Source organism: Salvelinus sp. IW2-2015, linkage group LG18 (genome assembly GCF_002910315.2).
Source record: "Salvelinus sp. IW2-2015 linkage group LG18, ASM291031v2, whole genome shotgun sequence".
In the NCBI taxonomy this organism is placed as follows: domain Eukaryota; kingdom Metazoa; phylum Chordata; class Actinopteri; order Salmoniformes; family Salmonidae; genus Salvelinus; species Salvelinus sp. IW2-2015.
Genome location: NC_036858.1, coordinates 4,944,516 through 4,960,203, shown reverse-complemented (window position 1 = coordinate 4,960,203; position 15,688 = coordinate 4,944,516). Strand labels below are relative to the sequence as shown.

The 15,688-nt window shown below is 40.4% G+C and overlaps 1 protein-coding gene across 1 annotated transcript in view; it reads left to right on the top strand.

Moving 5' to 3' along the window:
- The window catches only part of LOC139029125 (cGMP-dependent protein kinase 1-like), a 144,071-nt gene that overhangs the window by 67,599 nt on the left and 60,784 nt on the right, over positions 1–15,688 (top strand). The window contains exon 3 of the mRNA XM_070448257.1: positions 6,610–6,723. Coding sequence (XP_070304358.1) covers positions 6,610–6,723 — 114 coding nt within the window. The remainder of the gene's footprint in view (positions 1–6,609; positions 6,724–15,688) is intronic.

The window sequence follows — 15,688 nt, the reverse complement described above, 5'->3', positions numbered from 1 at the left end:
TTTACTATGAGACTCGAAATTGAGCTCAGGTGCATCCTGTTTCCATTGATCATCCATGAGACGTTTCTACAACTTGATTGGAGCACCTGTAGTAAATTCAATTGATTGGACATGATTTGGAAAGGCACACACCTGTCTCTATAAGGTCCCACAGTTGACAGTGCATGTCAGAGAAAAAAACAAGCCATGAGGTCGATGGAATTGTCCATGGAGCCCCGAGACAGGATTGTGTTGAGTCACAGATCTGGGGACGGGTACCAAAATATTTCTGCAGCAATGAAGGTCCCCAAGAACACAGTGGCCTCCATCATTCTTAAATGGAAGAAGTTTGGAACCACCAAGACTCTTCCTAGAGTTGGCTGCCCGGCCAAACTGAGCAATCGGGGGAGAAGGGCCTTGGTCAGGGACATGACCAAAAACCAGTTGGTCACTCTGACATAGCTCTAGAGTTCCTCTGTGGAGATGGGAGAACCTTCCAGAAGGACAACCATATCTGCAGCATTCCACCAATCAGGCCTTTATGGTAGGGTGGCTAGACGGAATCCACTCCTCAGTAAAAGGCACATGACAGCCTGCTTGGAGTTTGCCAAAAGACACCTAAATGACTCTTAGACCTTGAGAAACAAGATTCTCTGGTCTGATTAAACCAAGATTGAACTCTTTGGCATGAATGCCAAGCGTCACGTCCGGAGGAAACCTGGCATCATCCCCACAGTGAAGCATGGTCAGAGTCAGACGAGTCAGGATTGAGGGAAAGCTGAACAGAGCAAGTACAGAGAGAGAACCTTGATGAAAACTTGCTCCAGAGCACTCAGGAACTCCGACTGGGGCGAAGGTTCACCTTCCAACAGGACAACGACCCTAAGCACACAGCCAAGACAACACAGGAGTGATGAGCCCAGACTTCAACCTGGTCAAAAATCTCCGGAGAGACCTGAAAATAGCTGTACAGCAACGCTCTCCATCCAACCTGACAGCTTGAGAGGATCTGCAGAGAAGAATGGGAGAAACTCCCCAATTACAGGTGTGCCAAGCTTGTAGCGTCATACCCAAGAAGACTCGATGCTGTAATTGCTGCCAAAGGCGCTTCAACAAACTACTTAGTAAAGGGTCTGAATACTTATGTAAATGTGATATTATTACCTTTATTTTTTATAAATTAGCAAAAAATTGTAAAAACCTGTTTCTGCTTTGTCATTATGGAGTATTGTGTGTAGATTGATGAGGAACAAAATCTATTTACTCAATTTTAGAATAAGGCTGTAATGTAACAAAATGTGGAAAAAGTCAAGGGGTCTGAATACTTACCGAAGGCACTGTAGTTGGGATCTTGTACATGCAGTTTCAGCTGATGAGTAGCTTAGTAGGTAGAGTCGGGGACGTGAGGGTATGAGATCAGATCCTGTTGAAGGCACACATGTTTTGAAAGTWGTTTTTATGTGAAACCACACTTTCTGCACTGTTCAAATCATTTGTTTTATTTAGTATAGTATAAGCTTCTGTCTTAAGCATCCTAAATAATGCCATAGATTCAGTAAAAAAAAAGTAAACTTGAAGGCAAAAAAGGGAGGCATGATGTAATATGTGAACCTGGTATTCCAACTGATTCTAAGCTACTAAAGCCAACAACCTTCCGCCCACCAGAGTTTTGATGAAAACAGTAAAGAAAAAAAACATCTGATAATCACACAGTGCTATTTATTGCTGACCAGCAGATGCCACTAATGAGCATTGTGAGCTAATAATGAAACAATTTTGTGAACGCTCCAAAGCCTTCAGAAAGCCTCGGTTTCCCAGCACTACTTCACAGTGCTGCTTATTACTGGCACATTATTTAAAATAATTTTCTGAACATACAGTGTCAAGTGAGGTGCTTTATTTGCATAGGAATAACCATCAAACACTTAAACTGACCTCCACTGACAGTTGGAGCAAATACACATATACGTTTCCACGCCCCCCAAATATGCTAATGTGCACCACCAGTACATTGTCCCCACCGATCAAAGAGCAGTGATGATTGTACTTTAGATGAACATATTGGGTAGAAAAGTTTCCCATTATGTCTACAAGGTACCGAACTGAGCCATGTGAGTTCATATGTGTACCTTTGAACTTGTTGTACCCCAAGCAAACACCACTTTAGTGTACCCTAACCATACCCTTATTTTATGAGTGTGTTAATATACTGTATGTTCAAAGCAATTAGTATTAACCTGGTGGCACTGCAGAAACAGTGATCCACTCCAAACCAAGAGGTAGCAAGTTCAAATCCCCAAAGAGTTCATGTGCACTCTACATCAAGTGTACTTGAGTACTGCTAGTTTGATGTTGGTGATAATTGGACAATTATTTACTTGATTTTGGTTTTAGCAAAGTGCAGAAATGCATTCTTGCCAGTACTTGTCGTCACAGTACAAGATTGTACAGTAATTGAAATCTGAATACAGCAGCATACTGTCATTTTATAAAAAATAATACCTTCAGGTTGTTTGTTAATGTTTATTTAATTTTTACTGCAGCATTAGGCAAGGTGCAGAAATATATTCTGACCTATCTCTGTTGTGTCCACAAACCTGGTGGTGCAGCAGGAACTTCAAGTAGCTGGGACCCAAGAGGTTATGAGTTCAAATCCCAAGTGAGTCTGAAGGAATCAGCATACTGCCCATTAACACCTTACTTTAGTTATGAAAATACAGTGACTAGTAGTAGATGTATAGTATTTTCACCACAACTAGACAAATACCTCCAGGGGACCACGTCCTAAAAAAATCCTTGGGGACGTCCCTGGAACAAACCGGAAGTAGACAAAACCTGCAGGGGACCATGACTGTTTAAAATGAGTTAATGCCAATTATGCCTTTCAAAGTAAAATATTAAAAATTACATTTAGCACCTGGGCTCACATGTGGTTATATTATCACATGTCGAAATTTCGCTTCCCCATGTTGTCACATTTATTTCACATTAATTTCATAGAAGATCATGTTTTCACGTGTAGTTTTATATTATCACATGTTGCTTCACATTGTCACATGTTATCAGGATGTGATCATGTGTTTTTTCCGTAAGGGAGCCAGATCTCAACAAGCTCCTTTTTAAAGAAATACTGTACAACTAACACCTATTGAACCCAATGTAAATACGTCTTTCTATACATATGAGGTTATTATGCCAGTTGTCCCCTCTAGTGTAGCAGTGATTAATTCATCAGGGTGTATTATTAGGAGGATTTAGTGACAGAAGACCAGTTTGATTAAAAGACCAATCTGGTCCGTCTGGCTATTATCTAGTAGAGGCAGATTGTCTGTTCTTATTTTATGAATGCCAGGGCCTTTCAGGATATTAAACAATTAAACAGCCTCCCCTGAGATGTAAATTAATCGCATGCTTTTCAGCCAGGAAATACAATGATGACTGATACAGAGCATCATGATACCCTGGTACCATGCTCCATGGACTTGACTCTGAGATAACGTGACTCTGAGATAACGTTACTCTGAGATAAACGCTGCATCCTATTGTCCTCCGTGTTCTCTGTCCCTTTTCTCCCTTATTTTGCTGTCACTACATCACAGATTAAGCTGTCAGGCGATGATGGATATCTAATAGATGTGTTGGGAAGGAAGGAGGGAGGGATAAACGTGTTAGGAAGGAAGGAAGGAGGGAGGACACAGCGAGATAACTCGCTCTGTGTGTGAAGACTATTATTTTTTACAGCTTTCACCGCTCGGTATAGCAACTGGGGCCGAGTACATCTCTGGGGCCGAGTTCCCTGCAATCCAGGACCGCTATACCAGGCTGTGTCAGAGGAAGGCCCTAAAAAAGCCACCCAAGTCCCAGTCTGTTCTCTCTGCTACCGCACGACAAGCGGTACCGGAGCGCCAAGTCTGGGACCAAAAGGCTTCTGAACAGCTTCCACCCCAAAGCCGTAAGACTGCTGAACAGTTAATTAAACGGCTACCCGGACGGTCTGCTTTTCACCCTCTACCTACATGTACATATTACCTCAATACATCACCTAACCAACACCTACATGTACATATTACCTCAATCAATCAATCACCTAACCAAACCTACATGTACATATTACCTCAATCACCCCAACTACCTCGTACCCCAGTACACAGACTCGGTACTGGTACTCCTTGTGCATATGTATGTGTTTGTATAGTCTGTATATATCCTTGTTATTGTTAATTTATTGTGTTACTATTTTCTTATCTATTTGTTAATTTTCTTACTTATTAACTGCATTTTTGGGAAAGGGCTTGTAAGTAAGCATTTCACTGTGTTAGTTTTTACTCTGTTTATTTAGAATCTAACGGAAAACTAGGAAAAGCTCAAACCAAATTTATTCACCCAATGGGTCAGACAGCTGAACAGACAAAGACATATTCACACAAGCACTGGTATTTAAACCTTCCTCCTATGCTGAGTCTCCTCCTTAAACATCTGAACAGCTAATACATCTGTTGCTAGACAGGACTTTGATGAAGTCTGTTCTTTCTCACTTCATCTGACCTGACCTCGGCCCAAATTCCTTACTCCTCCCCAACTCGTGGCTGTCCTGTTGACTTGTACCAGACTGTGGCCCTTCTCCTTTCCATAGGATACCTGATGTCTAACAATAACATGTTCTGACAGAATGTAAATGTTCTGCATTCCCCTCTCTTCCTTAGTGACTTGATAAAATGATATTTCAAGTTTATAAGTCAGAACCCATCAACGGTAAAGTCTACACTTGTTGTATTCAGGCATGTGACGAATACAATTTGATTTGATTTAAAACCCCAGCATATTCTTTTGGTCCATTTTCACATTGTATTTTAGGGTGAATTTACGGAACAGTTTGAAGGGAGTAGATATGTGTCCATATTTCATTTTCCAGCTGATAAAGGAGCTGCCAACAGTGCTCGCGAAGAATTCCCCCTCCAGAAGCCTTAGATGGAAGAGAGGCTGTTGGTGCTGTCACCATTTGGATCAATTCCACACAGCTGTAGTCGGTGAACCACATCGCATGTACCGTCAAACCAGATCAACAGGGTTTTGTCTTTTTGTCTCTGCCCTGGCCAGAGGTGTTTTTGGGAGGAAATGCTCCAGTTATTTGGCAAACATATGATGTTCAGGGAACACAACGCAGCCCTGATTTATGAAATTCACATAAAAGAAAAATGAAGAAGGTGTTAAAACTAGAGATAGAGAGGGTAGAGGTAAGGAAATATTTATCTTAAGGCATCTAAATCTTGATTGTCCTGCTGGAGGTATGGCAGAGGTTTACATCTAATCCTCCCTGCTGCTCAGGGAATGGACCAGGGACCGGTTTCCCAGAAGCATTTTAAGATTAAGTTCATTGTTAGAACCATCGAATGAGCATCATTAAATCTCCGAGCTGTTTCCCAAAACCATGGTTACTGACGTTACACTTGAAAGCGCTCGTAATCTAACGACTGCCTTAGACCCCTCGTAGAACAGCTAAGTGCGTCGTAAGATTACTTTTGGCCCTCAATACAGAATCAAAACGTTTATCTGTCTCTCTGTGACCGCCAATAACTTTGTAGTTGAATACAAATACAAAGTTTGCAATGTTACAAACAAGCAAAGCAACCATTTTTTTTTTTACCGAGATGACTGCATTATAAGATAGCTATATTAGGCAAAATATAAAACATATAGAAATCCCTTTCATGTTAAATCAATTAAGTTATTTAGCCAATTGTAGGATAACACAATGTGTACAACATGTGAGCATTGATGTGCCAACTCTGTGATTTATAGGCTAAGCCGCCTCAGTATTTGCAGCCATAAGTGATAATAATCTCTCTAGCAGCTGATCATTTGTCAGTATTGTGTAGTTAATCTAATGTTAATGTAAGGATGTAAATAGGTAAACCTGGACTGCCTTCTTGCCATCCTCTCAGTATCGACAGAATGCTCCAACAACACACTTAGCGAACATTCTCTCTACGTGGTGTTTTTGTAAACGCATGTTACACTTTAAGCAGCTAGAACAATGCGTCGTTAAAACACTCGTAGGTTTGAGTTCAATCACTGTCGAGAAACCTAGCCCAAGAGAATGGCCAGCCTGTTCTGATTAGAGAATGCCAGTCCTTTCATCTGGTGCCAGTCTGTAAACGGTGACCTGTTGCTGCTTGGTGAATCACCCGTTTGCCAGATTCAGACTACAGAGATGGGGATTTTGGAGCTTGCCGGTCTCTGCTGGACATTCAGCGACATTTAGTCCCTCACATTCCAGCAATGCTTTCAATCCCCACACCGATTTGCTTCGTAGTGATCTGAAACTAATGTCTCTTTTGCTAATACCTTTCCCTCGTTTTTCCTTTCAGCTGGTGTTCTATTTCTCCTCTGAACCCATTATTGTAGTCTGCATACCATTCTACTGTAATCTCTACACCCGGTGCTCATGTGCCGGTTAAGTAATGAATTTAGACTTTTATTCTAATGCATTAGCCACGACTCCCCAATCTGGGCAACAGCGGTGCTGAGCAGCACGGTCACATTTACAGCCTGTCATGCTCACTTTCACGGGCCGTATATCAGCGGGGGAAATTAAAGAGTGTGCTCTGCTCTTTTGTTTTTTCCTTGCAGATGGGAAGGTGGAGGTGACCAAGGAGAGCATGAAGCTGTGCACCATGGGACCTGGGAAGGTGTTTGGAGAGCTGGCCATCCTTTACAACTGCACCAGGACGGCCACCGTCAAGAGTAAGTTTGACCAGTATAAGTGAGGCAATGGGTTGCACATGCACTGAACACCATAGTTGAGTCCAATTATAAACTTGGGCATAACTGTCCATAATCAGCCATATACTCCCTCAACCTGATTTACTAAGCATTTGCACCTGTTATTTTCAGAAGATAATAAAATACAAAAATACTTATCCTTATCCAAGCTTAGTAAATCAGAATGACTGGCCTTTCAACAGCAGTGAGTTGAGCTGAGGTGGATAATGTGTAAAGAACAAATTATCATTCTCTGAGCTTTGTTTGAGTCAATTTTAATTATATCCAGCCAACATGGAATCAGACAGATAATTCCCTATTTTATAAAGTCATTCCAGGTGAACACAGTAGACAATTTGTTTAAGTCTCCCTCCCAGATACTGAAGACAGCCTCTGAATAATTTTCTGTGCTTTCGATGGTTACTTTCCTGCTTTTGTCAAGTACAAAGAGAGAGAACTTGAGCACACACACAGAATAGCATCTATATCCTGAGGAAATACTCTTTCTACCTTTTCACTGTGATGAATCATTGAATAATGAATGCGTACCTGGAATTCCTGTTGGGCAAATTCTTTTAACAAAATGTCTTTTGACATATGTAAAGTCAGATTGGTATGTAAACATGACCGAAAGCATTATCTTATCATGGCCATATAGTTCCTTAATATAATGGTAAGAGCAGCAGCTGTTGCTGAATAAATATCTGATTTGGCTATTTCATGCACAGCATCCATTTAAATTGTTTTCATATATCCCAATATAGTGTTCAGGGAAGGCTTAGAGCATAGCAAATACACCCACTCAAACACTCCCACATATCAATTTAGGTGTGTGTAACCACACAACCCACCCACATGCATGGACACACACAATCGTCACCCAGATTATTATTCTATAATTATTATTTCAATGTTTTCATACATTGTTCGTGCTTTCGAAAGTAAATATGATTTTATTGTGTTAATAGGTTAATGAGTCAGTCTACATCCCCAAAAAGTAGGGTTCCTCAAGGGTTCTTTCGGAAGGGTTATGGTTCTATGTGGAACCATACTGACCCAAAGAAAGCCTTTAAGCCCTTCAATGGCTTTTTGCAGTTAAAAAAAAGTGTTGTTTCCTCGTTGAGTGGCAATTAAAATGTAGGGGCGGCGGGGTGTTTGAATATTTAGGCGCGGGGTTTGCGCACATTTTTTTGGTGCAACCGTGAGTGAGAGTGTCATTGAAGTTGATCTAATCTGTTGTGTTATGCCATTAAAAGTTATATATGACTGTGTCCTGTGACGGTGTTTTGGGAAAGAATCATGTATGGCCTTGGAAAAGCTAAATAAAATGACCTTGTGTCAATTGTTGTCTAAGTCATTAGTTCTCAATTCCCCCCTCAGGGACCTCCAACAGTTCCAGAGTTAGCACACCTGATTCAACTTGTTAGTAGTGATGGGGAAACAAAGTTTCCTGAAGCATTGAGGCATTCCAGCCAATTGTGTTGAAAATAGCTTCATTAATGGAGGCTTTGATCAACACAGTGTACACTATTGGCACCTGCTGGTCAAAATAATTTAGAACAGCCAAATTATTATAGATGACGTCCCACACGCTGTGGCACGTGCGCAGAGTAGCCTTTTTGTCTTCTACCAAACCAATCAGGTGGTTGTTCGACAAAACAAAGCTTTGGACGTCATTGATCACGTGCCTCCCGATAAAGTGATACAGGCATCGGCACACTGCTTCGAAGTAAACTGCTTTTCGATTTCGACACATGCCCTGGAGCTCCGGTATCAAAGGTAACATAACTACTTATTAGTAAACACAATAATAAAACCTATGAAATTATAACAATATGAATAACAAAAAACTACGTTTTGAAGGATTGAATTCTAAGCAAACATTGCTGGAAGTACAATAGACCAACATAGTTACTGTAGTAGGTCAAAGCTGTGTATTGGAAAACCTTGGTAGAATGTGGGTGGTGTACACATTGTGGCGCTGAAGTGAATTTTCTTTATTTTTCAGCTTCAGACTAATGCCTACTTCTCACTTAGTTTTTTGTTTTTAATTTACATCGTTTTTACACCGGAAGGTGATTATACAACAATGTAAACTGGGTGGTTCGAGCCCTGAATGCTGATTGGCTGACAGCCATGGTGTATCAGAGTGTATACCACTGGTATGACAAAACATTTATTTTAACAGCTCTAATTGTGTTGGTAACCAGTTTATAATAGCAATAAGGCACCTCGTGGGGTTTGTGATATATGGCCAATATACCATGGCTAAGGGCTGTATCCAGGCACTCCACGTTGCGTCGTACTGCTGATTTTCTAGAGGGAAGCAAAAAAACATAAACCCATTTAAGTCAATCTGGACAAAACTTCCCTGATCTCTTTTAACAAGACTATCAAGAAAGCTCCTGAAAAATACACAAATAATCAACATGTACCCATTAACTATTAACATGAAAATGTACTTTAAAGTTTACTGAAGAATGGCTTAGTACTACATTACCTGTAAATTCAGGGATGGCCACAATTGCTAATTGAGAGCTACAGGGTTATGCAGGCTTTCTTGTTCAAGTCCAGTTCAACTGCACCTGATTCTACTATTCAAGGTCTTGACGAACAGCTGAGGTCTTGACGAACAGCTGAGGTCTTGATGAACAGCTGAGGTCTTGGTGAACAGCTGAATAGTAGAATCAGGTGTGGTAGCACTGGGCTTGAATGAAAAATCCTGCATAACCCTGTAGCTCGACCATAGCAGTTTTGTTAACAAACAATGTGACGAATTAGAAACTGCTGAGAAACACCTGTAACATACAAAGTCATTATACAAGTACAAAACACTTTTAAGAATACATATTTACAAATCTGACATTGGATAGGTGCTCTAAATCCTTAAGCTATACATTTTGTTAGTAATGCTGTACACAGCTGTCCAGCTAAAGACCACACATTAATTCCTACATTTATAAATGCCAGTGCCTTAAGAAAGTATTCACACCCCATGTTGTTGTGTTACAGAGTGGGATTAAAATGGATTTCATTGTCATTTTTTTGTTGTCAACGATCGACACAAAGTACTCTGTAATTTCAAAATGGAAGAAAAATTCAAACATTTGTCAAAATGTATGAAAAATTAAACACTAACATTACATAAGTATTCAACTCCCTGAGCCAATACATGTTATCATCACCTTTGGCAGCGATTACAGCTGTGAGATTTTTTTCTGGGTAAGTCTCTAAGAGCTTTCCACACCTGGATTGTGCAACATATTCCCATTATTCTTTTCAGAATTCTTCAAGCTCTGTCAAATTGGTTGTTGATCATTGCTAGACCACCATTTTCAAGTCCTGCCATAGATTTTCAAGCAGATTTAAGTCAAAACTGTAATTTGGCCACTCAGGAACATTCATTGTCCTGCTGAAAGGACAATTCATCTCACAGTGTCTGGTCGAAGGCAGACTGAACCAGGTTTTCCTATGGGATTTTGCTGTGCTTAGCTACGTTATGTTTCTTTTTTCCTGAAAAACTCCCCAGCAAGCATACCCATAACATGATGCAGCCACCACTAAGCTTGAAAATATAGAGAGTGGTACTATGTAATGTATTGGATTTGCCCCAAACATAACACATTGTATTCAGGACAAAAAGTGAATTGCTTTCCCACATTTTTTGCAGTGTTACTTTAGTGCCTTGTTACAGACAGTATGCATGTTTTTGAATACTTTTATTCTGTATAGGCTTCCTTCTTTTCACTGTCGTTTAGGTTAGAATTGTGGAGTAACTACAAAGTTGTTGATCCTTCCTCAGTTTTCTCCTACCATAGCCATTAAACTCTGTAACTGTTTTAAAGTCACCATTTGCATCTTGGTGAAATCTCTGAGCGGTTTCCTTCCTCTCCGGCAACTGAGTTAGGAAGGACGCCTGTATCTTTGTAGTGACTGGGTGTATTGATACACCATCCAAAGCAATTAATAACTTCATCATGCTCAATGGGATATTCAATGTCTTTTACCCATCTACCAATAGGTGCCCTTTGAGGCATTAGTAAACTTCCCTGGCCTTTGTGGTTGAAATTCACTGCTCAACTGAGGGACTTTACCGATAATTGTACGTGTTGGGTAAAGATGAGGTAGTCATTCAAAAATTATGGTAAACACTATTGCACACACGGAGTCCATGCATCTTGTGACTTTGTCACGATCGTCTGTAGAATAAACGGACCATCTAGTGTGCTCTGAGTTCCACATCTTTTATTTTGTGAAACTTTAAAAAAGGGGGGAAAAGAAACCAACAACGACTGTGCAGTACTGAGGTGCCACATGCACTGACTCAAAACAAGATCCCACAAAAACCCAGGGGGGAAATGGCTGCCTATATATGATCCCCAATCAGAGACAACGACAAACAGCTGCCTCTGATTGGGAACCATACCAGGCCAACATAAACATAAAACAACCTAGATAACCCATCCTAGTCACACTCTGACCGAACCAACATAGAGAATAAAAGGCTCCTGAACTTAAGGCTTGCCGTAACAAAGGGTTTGAAAACTTATTGACTGAAGACATTTCAGCTTTTAATATTTTATTAATTAGTAAAAATTTCTAAATATGTCAATCCACAAAAAAAATCTGAATTAAATCCCCTTTAAATTCAGGATGTAACACAGCAAAATGTGGAAAAAAGTCAAGGGCTGTGAATACTTTCTGAAGGTACTGTAAATATGAAAGCAGATGGGAGCAGAGTTTGAGAGCTAGGCCCAAAGCTAAGTTAATCGTTATAACCTTCGTAGTAGCATCTTTAAATCTCAGAGCTGTTTCCCAACACCATAGTTATTGAAGTTGCACTTGAAAATTGTTTTAATCTAACGGCTGCCTCAGACCTCTCGTAGAACAGCTTCGGTAGATGCTTTTCTGGCCTCCTGCGTCATTTTATTCACAGAATATCTCTGCTAAACATAGAATCACATGGTTTATCCAGCTCTCTCTGACCACGATAACTTCAGAACAAGGTTGACTACAAATCCAACGTTTTCAATGTCTTTGCAATTGATACAAACAAGCAATGTATAAAAAGATGCTTCAAATGAAACCCGAGATGACTGCGTTAAAATACACTGAGTGTACAAAACATGTACACTTTTGACTCCATGTTGACTCCAATGCTTCCCACAGCTATGTCAAGTTGGTTGGACGGCCAATGGGGGGGTGGATCATTCTTGTTACTCACGGGAAACTGTTGAGTGTGAAAAACCCAGCAGCGTTGCAGTTCTTGACACAATCAAACCGGTGTGCTTGGCACCTACTACCATATCCTGTTCAAAGGCACTTAAATATTTTGTCTTGCCCATTTAACCTCTGAATGGCACACATAAACAATCCATGTCTCAATTGTCTCAAGGCTTTAAAATCCTTCCCTTCATCTACACTGATTGAAGTGGATTTAACAAGTGACATCAATAAGGGATCATAGCTTTCACTTGCATTCACCTGGTCAGTCTATGTTATGGAAAGAGCATGTATATAAACAGTAAGCTATAGGCCTATCTCAATCATATTGAAATACATTTCATGTCCAATGAATTGAGCTCTGTTTTAGTCCTTGTAGGCTACTCTCTGTCATTTGTCTCAACATATTTCATGATGTGTAGCCTAACGTGCGCAGTGATGTGCCAAATCTGGGATTTAGTGCATTTTTATTGGGTAACATTAGAATAATCCACCTCAATATTTGCAGCCATAGGTATTAATATCTCTCCAGGAGCTGATCCGTCATCAGTATTGTGAAATTGGGAAATATTTGAAGGGAGAAAGATGATCCGAGAGCAACGTTTCCTTTCTTTCGATCCTATCAGTGTCGACACTTGCTCCAACAACGCACTTGGCAACCGTTCTCTCTGCTTGGTGTTTTTGGGGAACTCGTGTTACATCTTCGGCCGTTGTAGGAAGGATGCAATGTTAAAACACTCATAAGGCTAAAAATCCATTGCTATCGGGAAACCGGGCCCTGTTCTCTCCTCCATAGTAGCAAGAAGCGTGCACTAGTACTAGTACATGTTACACTCCCTGTCCCCTTGCCACTCAACGACGCCCAACGTACCCAAAGGCTCTTTTAAGAGACACCTAATAAATGTACATAAGCACACTCCATGTTCACGTCTGTGTGTGTGTGTCGGAAAAGCCAGGGGAGTGTCAAAAACTATACGCGAAAGAGAATGGTCAAAATAGGATCTAGGATCTTCATATCCCACGGCGGTGACTACGCTAACTGTTATGCTATGAACCCTGTAATAGATACATCAACTTGACACCATTGAAATGGACAGTCTGGTGATGACAGCACGCGTTCCTTCCAAAAATGTTTTTGTTGTTCATTCACTCAGTACTGATTGAACGTTTATTTCTCTTGCTTGGTAAAAACAAAATGTCTAAAACAGTTGTCTTGAAAACAGTTTCATTTTATCACATACCTTACTAAGTTAGCAAGCATGAGGTTTTCTTTTGACTGCGCACCGGTTACACAAGCAAGCAATGATCATTATGATGTTATTGGATGCTTTGAGGGAAACTTCAGGTGTTCGGGAACACAGTGAAAAGTAACTTGACACCGCGTTGATCAGTCAGCGTAAATTTGGAGTATAATGACAATAAGACATTTTAATTGACAGAGGGAGCGTACCAGCCCTTGATCATGACTCTCAGTTCCATTTACATTTCACATAAGAATCATTGGACAAAGGCGTCTTCTGTAGGGGGGAGTTTCTTTAAGAGCCCCGACACTCGGTTTTAGAAGCATAAGGACCTTATCTTTCATATCAGCAATAGATTATTTTCAAAAAACAAAAACGGTTAAATTGATAGACATCTTTATAGAGTTAGGATTAGTGTTCCCGCACGGCCATACCTCCATGTCACAGCGTTTGTTTACAGAAGACAGACGAACGACAGAGGGACCACCTGTGCTAATTAGCTATCTAACATGCTCCGAACACCTGTGTGTAACGGAGGCCGCCAGAAACGTGTGGTCACTGTAAAACATTGTGATAAAGCCAGTTAAAACAGTATACAATAAGTGTATATTTTGCATTTGTGAAATCATTTTGATGTGACATGAAATTACGAGGCTTTATGTTTCTCGGACCATATTGCAGTTGAGAATCAATTTGCGTTTAGACGGAGTATTTGGCTGTTTTGGCTGCCAGAGCTAGTGTATCTCTGAAAAGAACACGATCCTTGGATCTTAAGGAGTAATGGTAGCAAAGACAGATGTGAAGATGTGCTTAAACTGCTTCTCCAATAGAAATCCCAGATCACACTTGTCGGCAATGTCATGGTGACGTTAGCTAGCTATGATCATGCGTCGAGACGTCATCGGGTCTAACGGTCAGCTCACGCCGAACTACGCACGTACAGGCCGTCAAATCAAAGCCCCTCCTTCGCTATAAAGTTGTTTTTGACTCAAATGAAGATGTGTCACTTTCACGAGGTTGGAGTAATAACATGTTCATCGGCTTAAGACATTGGCTCAAATCTACGTTGTGCTCTTAGATTTCCATAAAATGAACAACTAAGGAAGGATTTTGTCACTTCTCTCATTGACTACTTTAACCCTGGCCTGGTCTGTTTGTTCTATTTCGCAAGCATTCCTAGAGGTCTCGCGATGTTGTGCTTCTGGGTTTAATAACTTTCTGAAGGTAGGCTCCTTAAAAGTACATCTTTGGCTAGGAGCATACTGAATCAATGCATAAGGTAAGGGATAGAATTTGCTCTGGATTTTTGAACAGTGACACGTCTGTTCTGGTGTGTGCATGTATTATAAATTAGCAGCATAGTCATTTTCCAAAGCTCCCAAAGTTTGGTGTTTCTAACATGGCTATAATAGCAGCCAAGGACGTTRGCTAGCTTATTTGTTTGTGCTCTAATTACACGCCAGTGTCCGTTCAACAGTTTACACAGATGACTGTCTTCAGCCATGTGAAAAATCATCCATAAAGGTTCAATAAAGAACCATAAAAAAGGATTCTATATAGCCCCCAAAAGGGTTGTAACCATAGCGGAACCCTTTTTTTTGGTGCTATATAGAACCTGTTTTTAATGGTTCTTTATAGAACCTTAGGAAATGGTTCTTTATAGCACCATACAGGTTCCATTTGTAGAACCTTCAAAAAAAGGTTCCAGATAGCACCAAAACGTGTTCCATTCACTAACAGAAGCGTGCCTGACTAAACCCTGAAAACAAATGGTTCTAATATTCCATAGGTTGTATTATTGTGTTTAGTAACACATTGAATCAGGTGTGCTAGCTCTAGAACAGCTGGGGGTCCCTGAGGAGACAACTGACAACTTTACCAAATCAAAATCAAGTCTCAATTGGGACAAGAGCTTACATGAGTGAGTTGTACACAATATACTGATGCTGGCCATAGCCAAATTTGACATTTAATGGCATAACACAACCGATTAGATGAACTGGAATGACACTCTCACTCACGGTTGCACAAAAGAGCTGTGAACCCAGTCGCTAAATATTCTAATGATCCGCCATCCCTACATTTTAATTATCAGTCAAAGAGCAAACAACCATTGGAGAGCTAAATGGGTTATTTGGATCAGTATGGTTCTATATAGAACCATCACCCTTCCTAAAGAACCCTTGAAGAACTCTACTTTTTTGTGTGTACAGGTACACCTGTAATGAGCATTCGCTCTGCGCTAGTGGCTGTCTCTGCAGAGAGTTACACAAACACCATTACTGTGTTTTTCTAAGATACATTAAAATATGAATTAAACAATGAATTACTGTCAACGGTAGATAGCTGCATTATCATTTAGTTTGTTGACTGTGTTTTTCGATTAATCAACTCAAGGATGAATGCACACTGTCGGCACTGGCTTTGGCTTAGCTTCCTGCCTTTTCATTCAGTGGTTATGGTAATAGAAGTAGTGCTTCAAA